At 34.0% G+C, this 20086-nt stretch overlaps 2 protein-coding genes across 5 annotated transcripts in view; one reads left to right on the forward strand and one right to left on the reverse strand.

The window, feature by feature from the left end:
* The window catches only part of LOC100373912 (uncharacterized), a 36709-nt gene extending 26451 nt beyond the window's left edge, over positions 1-10258 (forward strand). Inside the window, exons 22-33 of the mRNA XM_085506974.1 lie at positions 380-517; positions 1212-1340; positions 1658-1831; positions 2023-2121; positions 2330-2464; positions 3345-3508; positions 5930-6017; positions 6337-6475; positions 6970-7130; positions 7559-7761; positions 8067-8145; positions 8409-10258. Of these exons, the coding sequence (XP_085363100.1) occupies positions 380-517; positions 1212-1340; positions 1658-1831; positions 2023-2121; positions 2330-2464; positions 3345-3508; positions 5930-6017; positions 6337-6475; positions 6970-7130; positions 7559-7761; positions 8067-8145; positions 8409-8462 (1563 nt within the window). The 3' untranslated portion in view covers positions 8463-10258. The remainder of the gene's footprint in view (positions 1-379; positions 518-1211; positions 1341-1657; positions 1832-2022; positions 2122-2329; positions 2465-3344; positions 3509-5929; positions 6018-6336; positions 6476-6969; positions 7131-7558; positions 7762-8066; positions 8146-8408) is intronic.
* A 2009-nt stretch (positions 10259-12267) lies between these two features.
* The window catches only part of LOC100373611 (uncharacterized), a 101644-nt gene continuing 93825 nt past the window's right edge, over positions 12268-20086 (reverse strand). For 3 of the 4 annotated variants that reach the window (XM_085506975.1, XM_006813966.3, XM_085506977.1), the window contains 12 exons: positions 19736-19874; positions 19435-19535; positions 18598-18684; positions 18320-18410; positions 17963-18107; positions 17723-17807; positions 17463-17550; positions 16936-17102; positions 16440-16483; positions 15639-15707; positions 15259-15413; positions 12268-14388 (listed from right to left, as the gene is read on the reverse strand). In XM_085506975.1, the coding sequence (XP_085363101.1) occupies positions 14303-14388; positions 15259-15413; positions 15639-15707; positions 16440-16483; positions 16936-17102; positions 17463-17550; positions 17723-17807; positions 17963-18107; positions 18320-18410; positions 18598-18684; positions 19435-19535; positions 19736-19874 (1257 nt within the window). In that variant the 3' untranslated portion in view covers positions 12268-14302. The remainder of the gene's footprint in view (positions 14389-15258; positions 15414-15638; positions 15708-16439; positions 16484-16935; positions 17103-17462; positions 17551-17722; positions 17808-17962; positions 18108-18319; positions 18411-18597; positions 18685-19434; positions 19536-19735; positions 19875-20086) is intronic. The other variant, XM_085506976.1, reaches the window with a different exon arrangement.

The following is a 20086-nucleotide window of genomic DNA, read 5'->3' on the forward strand; positions in this document are numbered from 1 at the left end:
TTTGAGTCAATTTTTTTTTTTTACTCAAAAGAACTGGGTGTTTTTGTCCCAATCTTCTGAAAGAAAGTGCTGGCCATAAACGGGACTATTTTGTGAATTTGTTATGAAAAGAAGTAACTGGTGATGAAAAGGTTAAACACGATTGACCTAAGTAAGAAGTACATAATGAAGTTTTCTCAGATGCCGTGGCAACATGAGTAAAATAGTTATCACTTAAAATCCTACGTTTGGTTTTGTGGAAAATGTGTTTACACAGGATTCATTCAGATTGGAAGATTGTTGCAATAAGAACATTGACTTCCATATTAGGTATTTCCATTCTGAAACAAATTGAGTTGATGTTGAATTTTGAAAGTCTGTATTTTTATCTCTAAAATAGGGTGACGCAAATGAAGTGAAAGTCAAGAAATTACAAGAACAGATGGCAACAATGAAGAAACAATCAAAAGAAGATCAGGAGAAAATTAGAACTATGGAGAGAGAAGCAAAAGAAGCTAGAGTAGTTGCAGCCCAAGATGTAAGTGTAAATATTTGTTCTGTAACTCAATGTTGTGTGATTCACTACAAAACAGTTGAATCTAAGTTTGAATGACTTTATGATGGCGTTATTACTCTATGTTTGCAATTATGATTGAATCTAATGGAAAATGTCTTTAATTTTGTACACCCTTGTCAGATTGTGTCTAATATCATTTTTGATACATTGCACAAATTCAGCATCTCTTGTTCTGCATATTTCACACATACTATGAAGCATGTACTATATACAACTATTGAAATCATTGTTTTGTGCTTTCAAAATCCCATCTATTTACAGCTTATACCCAGAAACCTACCTAAATAATGAGTAAAGCTAAACTCAGTTGCCATTCCCAACTTTCTTGAGTACAGTTTCAAAACACTTACACAGATCAACCCATGACGGAGGTTGAATAAAAAAATGGACCCAGAACAAAGTAGAGGAACATTTGAGATGAAAATGTTTGTTTTGATGGCGCAGACTAACACTAATCCATTTCTGCTACAACTTTGTGTAACAGAACATTTATTCAAGTATAGATATAATATAAACACACGTCACAAGGAATCTGAATTTTATTTAACATCTAAAATAAATACAATTGAGTGAAGGTCAGCTTTACATGTTTATTTGTTTATGCTTGCTTTACTCCAGTCATATGGCTCATGCATGAGTTTGTTTTCCTTCACAGAAAAGTGGTAAGGCTGCTGAGAAACAAATCAAAGAATTGGATAAGAAACTGGAGATGGAAAAGAAGAAATTTGAACGAGAACAAACAAAAGCAAAAAAACTAGACGAGGAGCTGACCACTACGAAGAAAGTTAGTAACCATAACAAGATAACAAGAGTTGTCATCAATTGTTTCTTCTGATGTTATTTGGCAATCTGTTTCAATGGGGGGGTTAAGTGGTCACATGACCATATTGTGTGATGTCAGCAAAATTCAAGGATTATAAGCTGCACTTCTTTGAGTATTTTTTATCCTGAGAATCCTTTGCACTGTTAGCAGGAGTGGTGAGACTGCCTGAGATGCCTAGCTGTGACTTCACAGGGGTTAGTATTCTAACATTAAAAATATATCAATTCAATAAAGATGTTGTAAAATTAATCTGTTTGGTAATGTTCTCTTTTCACTAGGATCTTTCAACATCCCAAGACAAGACCCGGAAACTGACTGCCGAGCTAGCCATGCTGGGTGTTGCTGCAAAAGAAGGCATAGCTGCTGCAGAAAAGGTTGCCGCTTTGGAGCGTGATGTTAAGAAATTGACAGCTGAAAACATAACATTGGCAGATAATTGGAATAGTGAACGAGTAGGTATCTTTTCTTAAATTGAAGGTCAACATCATCAAGTAATATTATATACAAATACAGAAAAATGTAGCTGACATTTAAAGCTGGAGAGATGAATTCTTTGTGACCAGTCTAATGACAAACCATCGCATGTAATATAAATTATGTTATTGAAAAAAAAAAAAAAAAACTATTGCCATTTATTCTTCAGGTACTGAGAAAGAAATACTACAATATGGTGGAAGACATGAAAGGTAAAATCCGTGTTTATTGCCGAGCAAGGCCATTGAGTAATGATGAATTAGCTAGGGTGAGTGCACAGTCATATTGTCCTACCAGGTATATCTCATTTAGAGCTCATGTCATCTACACGTCTATCAAGTAATTGTCAACTTTCTTCAATTTTTCTAAATAACCCTCATCAAATAACCATAATTTGTGTTTGTTAATTTTTGACCAGGTAATTGAAAAAAAAAGTGATACAAAAGTTGAAAGTTTTTTTTTTTTTTTTTTGACAGGGTAATGTATCAATTATAAAGTCACCTGATGAGTATTCCATTGAAGTAACTAGTAGTCGTGGTACCAAGGAATTCCAGTATGATCAAGTGTTCACTGCTGATGCAACACAAGAAAAAATATTTGAAGACACCAATGTAAGATTTCTGAAAGTTCTTCTAGGACTACTGTAAAATCTGTATTAGAAACCGTGGCTTCTATTCAAATGTTACAATGCAACAGAGGGGATGCGGCTTCTATTAGAACATCTACACATATGAGAAATGATGAATTTTTGGTTCTCAAATATTCGAAAATAATGGGTGCGACTTCTATTAGGGATGCGGCATCTAATACAGATTTTATGATATATTGGAAATCTTAGAACTCCTATATAAATATAGTCCAATCAATTGATTTTAGCCTTTTCACTACCTGACTTTCTTGTCCAAATTCTTTTGTACTTTTTTCTTATATTATTCAATATTTCTGAAAATAAACCCTAATTTGGAGCCAACATTGTGTCTATTTTAAGTTTTTACTCCAAAAATTAGGCTTTTTGTGCCAATCTTCTGAAGGAAAGTGCTGACTATAAACGGAACTATTCTGTGATTAAAAGAGGGAACTGGTGGTAGATAAGTTAAACAAGGCTGTCACTGGTATTGTATGGATTAGCAGACAGCATTATATGTATCACTGCCAAACATTTAAATGTTTGATTACAATTGAATGTTGAAAATTTCCAGATTCTATGATGTCATACTTTACCCATAGTTCTTTGCTTGAGAATCAAAATGGCTGACTACATAATACTGATGAAAAGTTGAATATCTAGAGAATGAAAAGTTATATAAAAAAACTGTAAATTGCATGTTCTTACATTTGCTGAGCTCTTTTATCTGGGAGTATTATATTGTTAGCCTTGACTTTCCCTTTAACTACTTGGTACATAATGTAATTATATCCCTTGAAACAACCTATATCAGTCTTCAAAGTTTGAGCATCAACGCTAAATAGACATGTTTATTATCCTTGTAGAATCTGATCCAGTCTGCGGTTGATGGATACAATGTATGTATATTTGCATATGGACAGACTGGCTCTGGTAAGACCTTCACAATGATTGGTGACTCTGATCACAAATATCCTGGAATAGCACCAAGAGCATTCACACAAATATTCAATCTTCTAGAGCAAAACAAGTAAGCCTGTGTTTTTTTTACCTTTTGAATAAATATTTTTAATGAACAGAGTTCTGATGTACATATTGTACTGTCGCATAACGTACTTATGTATTCATCTTGTGAGTGCCCCCTCTACGTATATTTCCACTATAAATCTTGTCCAGTGGATACTCATTCCTGACTACTGGATTCCCCGAGTGGTTTCAAGAATACCTAGTCCTGTGTATTGTGTCAGTTTTCTATATTTTTTTCCATATCCATGAAATATTAAGCCACAATTATGATTGTGTTACCAATGATATGTCAACAATCATTTCAAGCTGTCTAGGTGCTGTTTACATGTGTATAGAAGCTGTCTAGGTGCTGTTTACATGTGTATAGAAGCTGTCTAGGTGATGTTTACATATGTATAGAAGCTGTCTAGGTGCTGTTTATATGCGTATAAAAGCTGTCTAGGTGCTGTTAACATGTGTATAGAAGCTGTCTAGGTGATGTTTACATGTGTATAGAAGCTGTCTAGGTGCTGTTTATATGCATATAGAAGCTGTCTAGGTGATGTTAACATGTGTATAGAAGCTGTCTAGGTGATGTTTACATGTGTATAGAAGCTATCTAGGTGCTGTTAACATATGTATAGAAGCTGTCTAGGTGATGTTAACATGTGTATAGAAGCTGTCTAGGTGATGTTTACATGTGTATAGAGGCTGTCTAGGTGATTTTTACATGTGTATAGAAGCTGTCTAGGTGATGTTTACATGTGTATAGAAGCTGTCTAGGTGATGTTTACATGTGTATAGAAGCTGTCTAGGTGCTGTTTATATGCATATAGAAGCTGTCTAGGTGATGTTAACATGTGTATAGAAGCTGTCTAGGTGATGTTTACATGTGTATAGAAGCTATCTAGGTGCTGTTAACATATGTATAGAAGCTGTCTAGGTGATGTTAACATGTGTATAGAAGCTGTCTAGGTGATGTTTACATGTGTATAGAGGCTGTCTAGGTGATTTTTACATGTGTATAGAAGCTGTCTAGGTGATGTTTACATGTGTATAGAAGCTGTCTAGGTGATGCATGTGTATAGAAGCCGTCTAGATGATGTTTACATGTGTATAGAAGCTGTCTAGGTGATGTTTACATGTGTAAAGGCTGTCTAGGTGATGTTTACATGTGTATAGAAGCTGTCTAGGTGCTGTTAACATGTATATAGAAGCTGTCTAGGTGCTGTTAACATGTGTATAGAAGCTGTCTAGGTGCTGTTCATATGTCTATAGAAGCTGTCTAGGTGCTGTTTACATGTGTATAGAAGCTGTCTAGGTGCTGTTTACATGTGTATAGAAGCTGTCTAGGTGCTGTTTACATGTGTATAGAAGCTGTCTAGGTGCTGTTAACATGTGTATAGAAGCTGTCTAGGTGCTGTTTACATGTGTATAGAAGCTGTCTAGGTGATGTTTACATGTGTATAGAAGCTGTCTAGGTGCTGTTTACATGTGTATAGAAGCTGTCTAGGTGATGTTTACATGTGTATAGAAGCTGTCTAGGTGATGTTTACATGTGTATAGAAGCTGTCTAGGTGCTGTTAACATGTGTATAGAAGCTGTCTAGGTGCTGTTTACATGTGTATAGAAGCTGTCTAGGTGATTTTTACATGTGTATAGAAGCTGTCTAGGTGCTGTTTACATGTGTATAGAAGCTGTCTAGGTGCTGTTTACATGTGTATAGAAGCTGTCTAGGTGATGTTTACATGTGTATAGAAGTTGTCTAGGTGCTGTTTACATGTGTATAGAAGCTGTCTAGGTGATGTTTACATATGTATAGAAGCTGTCTAGGTGATGTTTACATGTGTATAGAAGCTGTCTAGGTGCTGTTAACATGTGTATAGAAGCTGTCTAGGTGCTGTTTACATGTGTATAGAAGCTGTCTAGGTGATGTTTACATGTGTATAGAAGCTGTCTAGGTGATGTTTACATGTGTATAGAAGCTGTCTAGGTGCTGTTTACATGTGTATAGAAGCTGTCTAGGTGATGTTTACATGTGTATAGAAGCTGTCTAGGTGATGTTTACATGTGTATAGAAGCTGTCTAGGTGCTGTTTACATGTGTATAGAAGCTGTCTAGGTGATGTTTACATGTGTATAGAAGCTGTCTAGGTGATGTTTACATATGCACAGAGTAAATATCCTACCACATGTGTGTTCATTTGGTATCACGTTTTTTTTGAAACAGTATTACATAGAATAAAAAATTATGTACAAAATGACAAAAAATGTATGCACTTTATAGCATGTAGCGCAAATTCAGCTTTCCTGTAAACAAACAAACAAAAAAAAAATGTGTTTTTTATGATTTCTATACATTGCATTAGACCCATATCAAACATACACTGAAATTATCAACAATTACAACAATTTACATGCAACTGATAATTTGTTTTCATATACAGGAAGAAGTTTTCATACAAAGTGACTACTTACATGTTGGAATTGTACAATGATAAACTAATTGATCTCTATCAACCAGCAAACCAAGAGGTAATCTTTAATTTATTATGTGTGTTCTACAATTTTGTCATCTATCACTGATGCTGCTAGTACTTAATTAACGTTTTCACCACCAAACTTTTTCGACTAAATGTTTCTGCACTATTTTCTTGTATTCTTTAGTATTTCTAATTTTGGGCAAACAGACAAAATTTTAGTAAATTTTCAGTTTTTACTCAAAACATTTAGCTATATTTGTCCAAATCTTCTGAAGGAAAGTGCGGACAATAAACGGGACAATTTTGTGAATTTTTGATGAAAAGAGAGAACTGGCTGTGAAAAGGGTAACATTCGTTTGATCTAATTTCAGCAAAAGAAGTTAGAAATCAAGAAGGATAAGAAAGGTATGGTGTTTGTACAAGACTCAGTGTCTCAGGTTGCCATCAATGCCAAGGAATTGTTTGGTTTATTTGAAGAAGGGTCGCACAATAGACATATTGCCTCTACGAGTAAGTGTTCTTAAATAATATGCTGATAATTTGGATTTTGAGGAAAGTAATGTTGTTTGATGGATTGCTGCACTACTATTCTGTTATAGGAATGGCAAAATACTTCACTGTTAACTTGGGGAGAAAATCGGTTTTCAAAAACGTGAATTTTTGTAGCAGTTACACATGGGTGAAATTTTATGGATTGTGAATACTGTATTTGCTCTATTAGTAGCACATAAGCTTACATGAATTAAAAAGGTCTTTCTGTGATAAAAATAAAAGATTTTTATGACAAACATTTTGGCTTTATATCCACTTCTAATAGAACAAATACAGTAGTATTGGCAAACTATTAAATGTGGTTGTAAAAGTTTTCAGTGTGATAAATACATAATCTGCACTTGTTTACAAACTAGCCTTCCATGTCTGGAAGTCTAACTTCTAAATCACTTAAAACTAAACAATTTTCTTTAATTCCAAGTTTAAAATTAATATGTTTCTATATTTTTTAGAAATGAATTCTGAGAGCTCCCGATCTCATTTAATATTGGGAATACTTATTGAGACAACAAACAGGACTACCGGCACAGTAACCCAAGGCAAACTAAGCCTAGTAGATTTGGCTGGAAGTGAACGTATTTCTAAAACCAATGCTCAAGCTGAACAACTCAAGGTATACATTACTTAATAGCATTGCATAGTTATTCACATTTATACGTCATATAATTATTATTCATATCTTTATTACTTTATATGGCTACTTGATGCTCTTTTGTTTTATGTTAGTGAAGTTGTACTGTCAGTGTGAACTCTCAGATATCTGATTTCATACATGTATTTTTATCATGTCTTATTACTTTGATCTACTAGTAATAGAAATCATGTGACTATAGAATGTTTCACTGTGGTCAACAAATACTTGTAACCCTTTGAGCATTCTTTTTTTCCCCATTCACATTTTTCTATAAATTTTTTTCTTAATATTGGATAAAATTGACATAATTTTGATAGGCTACAGGGGTTGATTCAAATTTTTAAAGGAAAAAAATTATTTTGTGATGACAAATTAACTTGATTATTTTCTTTTCACTTACTCTCCAGGAAGCACAGTCTATAAATAAATCGTTGAGTGCACTCGGTGATGTCATATCAGCGTTATCAAGTGGGCAGTCCTTCATACCTTATCGTAACAATAAACTAACTCTCTTGATGCAAGACTCGTTAGGTGGTAACGCCAAGACTCTTATGTTTGTCAACATATCCCCAGCTGATTACAATGCTGATGAGAGTGTCATATCATTGACGTAAGTTACTTACCATGTACTCAATATATTGTTACAATGATAAAACAGTAAATACATGTTCTGTTCTTGTTCTCTTTTACATCACAGCACATACTCCATCATCCCCTTGTATTCAACGCTTGTGTGAAAATGCAAAATTATGATATCCTCATTTTTAGCTCCACTGTTGACTTTGTCGAGCCGAGCGTATCATATAAGTGAATGTCCGTCGGCAATCTTTTATTTAATATGAAATAAATGTTTATTTTGTGGAGAATGTCTTGAATTGTTATTTTAATGTCACTCCATAATGTTTTCTACTCTAGGTATGCTTCCCGTGTGAAATTAATCACGAACGAAGCATCTAAGAATGCAGACAATAAAGAGATTGCCAGACTCAAGGATGTAAGTAACAATATTTTTATGTCTGTACCGGGGGTAATAAGGTTTTAACTTAATTGACACTAGCTATTAGAATGTGACTATTTTTGCTGTCTGTCAGTTCTCTGTTTGCCTGCGTGGATAACTACTATCTGAGACCCTATATGGCCACAGAATGACTAATCACAGCGTGTTATAATAGTTACTGCTGCCATATATTCATAGGTTTGGGAACACAGTATGCTGATGGACACAGGCACTTAACCACCTTTTTGTTTTTATTTCAGATCATTGTCAAGTTAAAACATGGTGAACGAATTGAAGAAGAAGAAATTGCATAGTAATATTTTGAGAATTACAAGAAAGATTTAACATCTCAAGTGATTGATGCTAGTCAGAGTCTTCTATAGTTCTGTATACCACTGTTGTCATATATTTCATAAATAAGTGTAATTATTTTGGTCACAGAGGGCGCAATTTCATGTTCCAGATTATGTCTACTACTGAGCGCAATATTATAAATTCTGTTTTATATTCAGTGCAATTTACCACAGTTTGACCATAATATAATCATACTTAATTATGCCTTAAATTCCTTTAAGAAAAGTCTTTAAAATAATATTTTTGTATATCTAAATGATATTCTCTTACTATTGTAAAACTGGTATTGGGTCTTTCAGTAGCATATACTGGACATGCTTTCTTATTGACATATGTGTGTCTATGGTCAAAATAAGAAGTTAATTGCAATAGAGCAAATACAGTAAATATTGCTGGCATGTTGGTATTCACTTGACTGGAGATCACGGTGAAGCCACTACCAGGAAGCCAGTCAATCACGCTCTGACAAAAATACATTGCAGTCTTCCCATATTTTATAAATCCATCCATTCCACTTTTCCCGTCAGTGTATTATAACTTTAGAAATTTTTTATTTGTAAATATTGTATTAACCAAGACGTTTTTTGTTTTTTATTCCAACTATTGTGCAGCTTAATAATTTTAATTTCAGAGTCTCTAGCAATATATTAATAGTTTTATTTTTCAAGTCAAAAACTTAAAATATTGGTCAGGTATTTATAATTTGTGCAAGGCTGAAATCTTAATTTCTTTTTTTCTTGTCAATGTGCATACCATGAAAGTCCTAATGTAAACCGTATGTATCAATTTAAAAACTGGGGTCAAAAGCTCAAGTTCGGGGTGGGGTTGATATTACGTACATATTGCAATCACTAAATGGGCGTGGTCATTTTTTAAAGGAAATAATTTGTAAAACGTGTTCAAATTAATGAAAAGTAATGGTTAAGATAATTTCCACCATTTATCTGTGCTTTTTCATCAATTCATAGTTATTTGATGTAGAAAACATTTGATTGGTGAGTATTGCCCATTTTTGAATGTGTCCAGCAATGTTGAAAAAAATAATTTTGATAATTCAAATCTTTGTGTTTCACTTGGCATTGATTCTTGAGTTCAATATTATGATTGAATTTTCTAGTATACCGTTATACATTTACAAATTTATTCCTTGTACTGAAATGTATTTCATATAAGATGTGTGCTTCCCCCTCAGTGACAAACAACTCTGCAAAGCCCTGGCCCTTTTATTCAGAACCAAGCAGAGGTGATATTGCCGATTGTAGTTGGGAAATAGTTTACAGGTTTCTTTGGTGTGAAAGGGTTACAACAAAGGACAGAATATCATGTTCATTTCTTACACATACTGACTGTGAGAATACTCATTTGGCATGTGCAGTCACTTTTATCGGGTAAACACTGTCGCAATACTGGCAGTAAATAACACAACACACAGTATAGATGACTCTATTACCGATACACATGTATGCAATGGACATGCTATTATGTCCTAGATTTTGTATTTATCACCAGATTGAAACATGCTCCAGAAGAATCAAACAAATATATAATCAGTCATACCTATAAAAACCACCTAAGGTACGGATTTTAACCTAAATTTAGATTCCACATGGCTCGACCCTCATAGTATTTTATCGTTACTGTACTCCACAGTATTACAGAAATGTTTTGACATTTACATATTTTGTTTTTAGTATAACAAAAATACTTTGACTTGTACAGAACATGTACATTTATAAATAAAAGAGACAAAAATGTATTGAAAATTGTGTTTACTTTGCTTCTAACTGTCCCATAGTGATGAAAGCATGGATATATTGCATAGAGTGCTTCTAGATGTGTCAAGTTTTAATTCCTCCTGATCATCCCCTTGCATGAATCGACTCAAAGCATACTGTATGACGACATAGGTAAATTAGTAAAAACACAGTATCTACTGACAGTTAAAGGGAGGTTGTCGCCATGCAGCACATTTTTCATGTAAACAATGTTTTACAATCGTTTTGTACGTCACTATAAATCCCATATTGAACAGAATGTGTGGCGACTATCGTCCTTTAATGTACGACTACAAGGACATCCAAGACACTGCGTTTTCCAATATGTAATTACTTTGTATGAAAACTTTTCCTGTATATGAGAACAAATTATCAGTTGAACAGAAATAATGCAGCGTTTATCAGTTAAAGCATGGCTACGAGGACGCTCATAGTAGCAATAAAACTTTGTCTTGTTTCTATTGGTCTAATAGTCTGATAAACTTCAATATCAAACAGTTTTCGTTCAGTGTTCCCTATGAACGTACTCTTTGGTAGTTCCAAACAGTACCTATTCACTAGTTTCTTTGTTCTCAATAATACCATACCTGTTTAACACGAAAGTGTTTTTTTTTTCAGAATTCTCGCACGAGTGGACAGTACGTTTACTTCACTATTTAAAAAATTGGCCATTTGTTTGGGATACAGCCCCATGGATTGGAAGAAAGGATTTCCATTGTCACTAATAAATGTTGAATGCAACATGAAGTTTAGTTAAGGTCATTGGTTCATCATGCTGTAGTACAAAAGGGGTTACGCAACACACGTATGCAGTGACAACGCCACCCAAGATGAGACTGCAGAGAAAACTCTCCAAATTTGCAGTAGTATTTCAACTCGGATGCCAACTGCGGTTAATGGCCTGTTTAGAATATTTGTTCCAGTAAATGAGCAATACACTAAGCAGACCGTTTACTCCCATTAGCATCCGATTGACCATATTTTACAAATATACCACTGGGTTGTATTGTCACAATAGACCAATGACCTGTAGAGTTCGAACCAGATTCCACAAATATATTGATAGCCAGCAACAATACTTTCATCCCTCCCATACTATTGAATGGCAAGATACACAGTTGTGCTTGAATCTACGATGTACTAAATGTTGCAATATACACACCCATGTAATAGAAAACTGGCATGAAGCACCAAGTTTATCTTGTCAGTTACAATACTACCTTAGCTGTCTTCCCAAACAGGTTTTACCACCCCTAAACCTGGGGTACGGTATATATAATTTAATAGCCAGCGCCCTCTATGGCAGTGAAGGCAAAAATAGGACTCCTGGGGGGAAATAGTGTTTTTTTTTCAAAGCGATGACATTGAACCGAACTGAAGGGAGCTAACCTTGGAAATTATTATGGATGACTAATACATAAACCAGTTGACTTTTTTTTTTTTTAAGTTTGTAGCATCAGCCACAATATACTTGCCATAAAATCTGTATTAGAAGCCGCATTCCTAGTAGAAGTCGCACCAATTCTTTTTGAATAATTAAGAACATAAATTTTCAACATTTTTCATATTTGTAGATGCTCTAATAGAAGCCGCATCCCCTCTATTGCATTGTACCATTTTAATAGAAGCCGCATTTTCTAATACAGATTTTACAGTACTACCAGATAAACCCCAAAATGCATTTTTTCTATACTGAATCATCAAAATATTTAATTTGAGCATAAAAACATCTCACTGCTAGTGCAAATAAGTTACCACCGGTACTGTAGATTTATATTACATATACTAGAGGCTAATATCAGATAGGAACATCAGCCAGCCACAAATCCAACTACTAGGTAATGCAGTGTTCTATAAATATGTACTCATTTGTGCAACACAAAACAACATCTATAGTTATTCAGATTCAAACAACTCCTCACCTTGTACAGCGCACCAAAGTATACACAATGATCACACACTTGCAAAGAAGTAAATTTACATACAAAACTAATATTTCTCGTAAGTTTATTCACATTTATGCAATTATTTTTTTTTTTTTAATAACTTTTTCTTTTACATCCAGGCTTTAGTGTTATTTATATACAATAACATAACTCTGGCTAAAAATTTGAATATTTCAAAATATATGCAGGGTAAAGTCCCTCTCTAGAGGTAAATACCGATGCATTTTCATTCGATACATTATTAAAATATCTGGCAAATTTCAACTACCACTGGAATATATAATATATACAAAGATTCAAATTTTGTACACTTTTTTTTAACTAGTCTACACCCACAAAGAAGCAGACAATGCATAATTACAAACTTAGTTGTGAGATCATCAGCTGTAACCCCCTTTTCTGAAAATGGTTGAATCCACTGGATTAGTCTACTTTCTTACGGGGGGGGGGGGCACTGTAGACAAAATGAAAGCAAGCTATAGTAGTCACTCACAATTCTTCTAGCACCTTGACACTGAAGAAAATATCAATCCTATACAAGAATTCATAAAAACTTAAGAAACATTTAAAACATGGAATTTTATTCCAGACTATTAAAACTTAGACTTAATTTTTTTGTTATTATTAAAATCAATGTACAGTTTTGTTTCCCACTTTCAATTCGAATTGAACATGTCACAAACGGTTGATTCAATTGAACAGGGAAGTGCAGGAAGGGCAGGTTCAATTGAGGGACAACTTTTAGAGTGCACTGAATGTATATCACAATACTGTAAAATCTTAAATAACTGGATAAAATGTTAAGTACACAAGGCATTGGTAAATACAAAGCCGTCATAGCTGCTTAGCCTAATGACAGGAAATTTTTTTTTTAATAATTTTGTTTGATATTTGAAAAAGACGTCTTGATTTATCGCGCCATTGATAGAAAGTTCATTCAATTATGTCATGATCAAATACATGTCAAGTCACATGACATTAATAGGTAATCTACATATTGAAAAGTTATTAGAACATAAAGAAATGAAAATGTCATTTGATATTAAAATAAACCTCATAGTGAAATGGTTGTGCACTGTCTGCTAATTGCACAATAATGTCAGTTACGTTCGCAATGAAATAAAAAATTCTAAACATATCACACATTTATTATATTGATCATATTTTAGAAATATCTTTGAAATCTTTCAATATAAATAACAGTTGATGCAAGCTCATCTGACAATTTCTACAAATCACGAAAATATACAATACATGAAATGTATAAAGTAACATGCAAGCAGTTGATACCAAAAAAACTGGTAGAGACATTAAAGTTATATGGACTTAAAACAATATCAAAAGGTGGGCCACCATTAAAGGTAGACTTGAGAACAGCAATTTTATTACACTATCGTAATTATTTTAATATTGAACAAGTGCTTAGTAAAATAGTTGCCCAATACAATTGAATATCAACTCAAGACGGTATACCTTTAACACTTAAATCACACCTGAAAATTATTTGTACATTGGCCTTAGAGGCAGGCTTCAAAGTCGTCTTCTCTTTAGCAGTACTGTTCAATAACATTCCCAGAGAATTACTGGAAAAACAACATATTTTATAATATAAACTGATAATATATCAGACATAATAGACCACAGACAGTGCTGCATCAGTAGGAGACATTTATATCATCGGCAATCTGCACAGATCTGAATGAGATGCTCACAACAACGTCAATTATGATGATGAATGCATCCATCAATATATCCATTGGGGTTCTGTATAATACACACAAGTATTATCCCACGATGGTTAGACTATGCAGTGTCAAATTCACATGTGTTATCAGTGTTTTCGTCAATATCTAACAGTCTATATATCTCTCTATATCTTCACATGTTACGTTTCATAAGCAATAAAAAAAAACATTTTTAGCAGCCTCCAAAGAGAATAATATTTCAAAACTACGAATGTTCTGTTCTGCTGGTGTGTAATACAAAAAAGTCATTCCAAGTAAGAAGGGTTTCGTCAGGATCCATTAATGCCACCAATTGTTGTTAATAGGCAAAGCTATATAGGTTAGGCAGTAAAACTCAGAAAAATCCGTCCAATGCAAGCGGAGGTCTTTTACGCTGTCTTTTTCCACAACCTTTCTCTAGTAAATATGTCACGTCAACAGCTGAAAGATATTAATAGAGTGTTATTCCCAACATAGCTTGTTATGTATATGTACATTCATTAACAGATCATTGGTCTTCATCATACAGTTATTCGGTGGCCATACGGAGCATCGACAGATAGTCAAACAAAAATCAGCATGACAACGTCAGCTTTTAGAAGGAATATATGGATTATAAATATTTAGCAATTTAGAATCAAATTCAAACAAAATGTTATGATTTGCTGTTGGAATGGTTCCATTTCTGTTACATCCTCTAATGCGTGAAACTTACTGCTGATTGGAAAACACTTGGATCATTTCAAAACTACATTCAACTGCACCGGTGACACAAAATTACAATTGCTGTGATTGGGCAGATGTTTTTCAACGGCTATTTTGAGTTTCTAAATGTTTTTTAAAAATGTATAAAATTATTCATATACTGCATCCATTGTTAACCTGAAATGCATGCATATCACTTAAGAAACAAATATCTATAATTGTGAAGGGAGTTCTCAAAAACACTATTTCATGTCACCTCAGACAACTCTTCACCAGTCTTATTTAACAGAAAAATATAACTCAAGCGAGAGGGTCGTCACCTGCGCACACGCTGGAATTGAGTCCCAAGCGACAATAACAACATACGCTAAAAACGCAAAGGCTCATGGGTAGACGCTTGTTTGTAAACAATGACATGCTATGGCCATCTGACGCATGCGCAGGTGACGACTCCCCTGCTTTAAATTTGTTAATCGGTAATAATATCAGAATGCATAATTTACATTAAAAGAAAGTTGATAAGATTTTTGTCTCGTTCAAATGTTTAATGAATCATTCAAAAACATCAACATTCCTTGTAATGTTAAATGTTGTTAAAATAATTACCTGCTTTCCCTTGTTTTCCAGGCAGTTTGGACAATAACCTTAGTAAGATACTATTTAATCTTTCTTTCTTTCCGGCCTTTCTTTCTTCTTCCATTTCTTGGTGTCTTTCTTCTGGTGATTTCTCATCCTCTTCCATATGGTCGACTTCTTCTTCTCTGTGGATGGAGGATGATTTCAATGACAGAGCAAAATGTAAATACTGGGTATGAAATGAATCTTGCATTGCCCTTTTTTCATTTATATCAGAGTATGTGCTTGCAAATAGCGCTAAAGAAGTTTGTAATATGTTTTTTGACGTTTTATGAAGAGCGCCCCCTATAGTCCATTCAGAGACAGCCTCAGTGAGATTAACATAATCCGAGATAAATGATTATCCTTACCTCGCTTCATCTTTTGTCAGATCATTATTTTCATCCTTATTTCCGCTTCTCTCTGATTTCCAAGTGGGTCTAGGAAGTAAAAATAAAGATTTAGCCTGAAGGAATGGACAACTCAAGTACTGAAATTGGAAGCTATGGTAAATGTCAAACGTCTCTTTCACAAGGATATTTGCATACTACAAAATGGCATTATATATATTTAAGCACTGTGCACGGCTATTATAAGCTCTGAAATTATTATTTCAAATATCAACAGATTTATGTAGGCGCCTTTCAAATTATTGCAGTACAAGTCAGCTGTTTGTAGAGATTATTTTTTGTCCACGATAATTGTCGTAAACTTGTGACATAAAACAATAAAACTTGGTAATTTTTAATTTTTTTTCTGTTTGGATATTTAGTTCCCTTCAAGTCAAATGCTCAAAGCGAGGTATTTATAGCAGAAATAATTGAATTAAGGAACATTTTACATGGAAATTGGAGAGCCACATCATCTTCTCGATTTCACTGTTACTTACATGTAAGCTAATACTGTGGAATACATTATTTTCGCTGGAATTAATTTTCGCTGAAAAGGCTTTTTGGGCATTTTGTGTGGAATTAATTTTCACTGATTTTTGATGAATTTAATGTGAAATATAGGAAAAAAGTATATTCGCTGGATTTTATTTTCACGGAAACATCCTTTCAGCGAAAATAAATTCCAAGTGAAAATAAAGTATTCTACAGTAGATGTAAAATTGACAATGTTGTGGATCTAAAATGGCAAAACAACAAATACATGCTAATATCAATACTCACCTTCCACCGTATCCTCTCCTGAAATGTTCAGGTACGTAATGCGGCTGTGGAAGTAATGTACATGGTGGTGTTAGTTTTAACATCATGCCTAATTACCATAAATTAGGATACAATTTGTAAGCGCAGTTTATGATTTTTCTGTCGTTTTGACACAGAGTTGCGCATGTGTTTATCAGCTGATATCACTTACTCCTAACGCTAATTAATACTCATGGCGTTATTGGCTGTATTATTTACACGCCTAGCTTATGACGTCACTCGTACCACCCAGTTCTAAAAACGCATGATATCAGGAGATAATCTCATTATATTGCTTTGTATCTACAATGTAATTATTATTCTAAGCAATCTGATTTATATATTCTACATAATTTTTTTATATTTGGCCTGTCATTCATCATATTACATAAAACTGGCTATAATGCATATAACATGTAAAATGATATTTTAATAACAATTCTGTAAGAGACGTAAAACATGATAATATGTAACTTACTGAGTAGGTCTTCTTAGGCCAGATTTTCTTGTCAAACTTGTCATAGGCATACGATTTAGTACAAACTGCATATCTTGTTTTACCAATAGGATAAAATAAATGAGCCGTCTTATCAAGACGATATTCACAGATATAAACGTCTTCTTCTTTAAAACCTTTAGGTCTCCCTGAAATTGCATTGATCATAGGAAATATTAGCACACCATAACGACAACAAATGGTGGATGGACAGTAGGCAAAATAATGTGTCATCTTTAAAACAATGTAATCACAAATAATATTAGCCCTAATGACAATGACTGGTTGTTGGACAGGGGGAAAAAATGTGTGTCCCAATGTACTCATGAAGAATATTAGCCACAATGACAACGACAAAGATGGTGGATGGACAGAAGGCAAAATTAAGCGACAATAAATTATAATCATGATCACTAAAACAATCTCCATTCCCAGAACATTGAAGATGTAAATAGACGCAGGGACAGATATCCGTAAATTGTCAGTAGGTGGATGTGGCTACAACGTACCTTTGCAGTAAGTATATAAATCCATTGCACAACATAATCCAACAATAGCTTCTAATGGAATAATCTCATACAGTGGGACACGGAATAACTGCAAAAAATAACATCATTAAATGATTTCAAGTACTTGCTGTAGAACAGATGAATAATCAGAATATCAGTAAAATAGATTTCCACATTTACATGTCATTTAATAGGGTACATTTATCAATTTTTATTACAAGATACTTGATATCTCAAGATAACTACATAAATATACATACCTCATTGTGGTAGAACTTTCTGGACGGAGTATGATGTGTTTCATGAGGCCTAAAGTAATGGTGTCCAAATGCAAATCGATCACCCCTGTAAGAAACAAAAATTCAATAAATCACATCCAGCATGTAATAATAACTGTAATTTGTACAACTCAACTCAGTACATTGTAGAACCCTACCATATTAGGAATTTAGGCTTTATTTTGAATGCTCAAACACAAATTTTAACATATGCAAACTTACTTTTCATTTTTCCATAGTTTTTCCACTCGGAAGACGTCTAGTTTGTCTCGGCTGATATGTGATGAGATTCGTGCAGATGCCCTCATCGGTGTACCGTCAGCATTGCGCCGCTGAGAATTATCGTGCATCAAGTATACGCAATCCCCTATGAAGAAAATCATTTTAAACTTGAAAATAAAGTGTCATACAAGTTCGTATCTTAGTGGATATATTGCTTATTCTAAATTGTCAGAAACAAGAATCACTGAACTAAATGATAAATTTAAGAGATCAATTCTGGGATGATGGAGGCATGAACGAGACGTTTATAAGGTTAGAATATGTATTTATACAGATGGGAAATCTACATATAAATACCTTGTTTCACTTTCAGATCGTCTCGTTGTAGACAAAGATAATATACACAACCTGGAGTGGCATAATGTGGCTGTGGTACCATAGCAATTTCCTGAAAAAGAAATTGTATTTTGCATTTGTGATCACGATAAAATTCCACATGCAAATAAACATGTTCACATCTGAATGAATATTATTATATATTTTCAGCTGGAAATAATTTGTTAAGTAATTCAAGTAAGGCAAACGTTAATGATCCTAGTATAATGTTGCATTTATTTAAAGTACTGAGTTCTCACCTTGGGAACTTGTCTTGGCTCACATTGTTCACATAAGTAGTGTTCAACACTGCCAGAAACACCAACACAATCACAGTGCTGCCATACCTGCCAAAAATCAAAAAACATGATAACTAAATACACATTGCAAATATCCTCCACTGGTCATAAGACCTTAAAAAAAATCCCCAAACACATGGCTCTTAGGTTGATACTTGAATCAACAGGTGGTATGAATAATCATAGGAAGGAGAAGCATGGGATGTAGATAGCTAAGGGCAGTTGATCAGACGATGACAACCGCCGACTGCCAATCCCAAACTATGACAACTATGAGCGCAACACAAATATTTATTCCATACAACACATTGGCAGAATAGGTGATTTTCCATTCAACTGTGAGATCTCGCGAGATGCATGAACGATGCGCGTCGACATCTGCCGCAGAAATCAAACGATTTGATTTTGAACTAGAATTTTTTTTATTTCGTAGCTCACATCGACCGGCCAATCTTCGACAGAGGAATATTGCTTCTGAATACCCTTACTTAATCGAAATTGCCTATCATCAAATGTGGACAGCACATTATTAAGCATGGAAATGTCCCCAAAATACTTTCGCGTTTGTCGAATCCCACGCGATGTTTGACGCGACTACAACGCTATGACCTTTGTTTGTCCTGTTTTTACGTTCAATTTCACGCATAACGTGTGATTCTCACAGTGAACGAAATTTGGTCTATTAGGCTTGATGGCATGCAATGGTGTTAAAGAAAGATGTGGGGCAGTGAAACATGTTTATAATGCTGAAAGTCAAAACATTGTGATTGCGTTAATCATATATTAGAATATACTTACCAAACACTTGTCACATTGTATCATCAATCCTTCATCGTTGTACAACCCACAAAGACAACGAATAACCTCTTCTTCTTCGTCCTCCACTTTTTCTTTACAATCTAGACAACGAATAAAAAGAGATAAAACTGTTATCATGAGAACATTTAGAAAAGATATATACTACATTTCGTAACTTTTAGTGGATGAACCCATTCATTAAACAGTAGCGATTCTTTACCCAGAACTTAAAAAAAGTTCATTGACATAATGGTACAGGGAAGTGACACAGTAGCAATAATGACAGCGAGTGTAAACATACCTTTGTTTGAATCACCATCTATTGAGCCTTCCCCAAGTATCTCCTCAATCTGATCGCTTGTTTCACATTTAGCCACCTGGAATGCCTTGCGTAGTTTAGCAATATCTTTAGTGAAATCAATCTTCTGACCATAGAATTTCTGTAAAACAATATTTTAAATGTAATTTGATGCATATTTGGTCACCAAATCCAATTTAATTCATGTGTGGTCTGATCAATTGACAAACTATCAATGATGACAGAACATTTAGAAAATTCATATCGTCATGTACAAATAGAAATTCCAGTACCAAACTATACAAACAATGATGATTGTGAATATATGACAGAAAATTTTACCTTTACCTTATG

Source organism: Saccoglossus kowalevskii, chromosome 13, assembly GCF_978046115.1.
Source record: "Saccoglossus kowalevskii chromosome 13, keSacKowa6.1, whole genome shotgun sequence".
Classification (NCBI taxonomy): domain Eukaryota; kingdom Metazoa; phylum Hemichordata; class Enteropneusta; family Harrimaniidae; genus Saccoglossus; species Saccoglossus kowalevskii.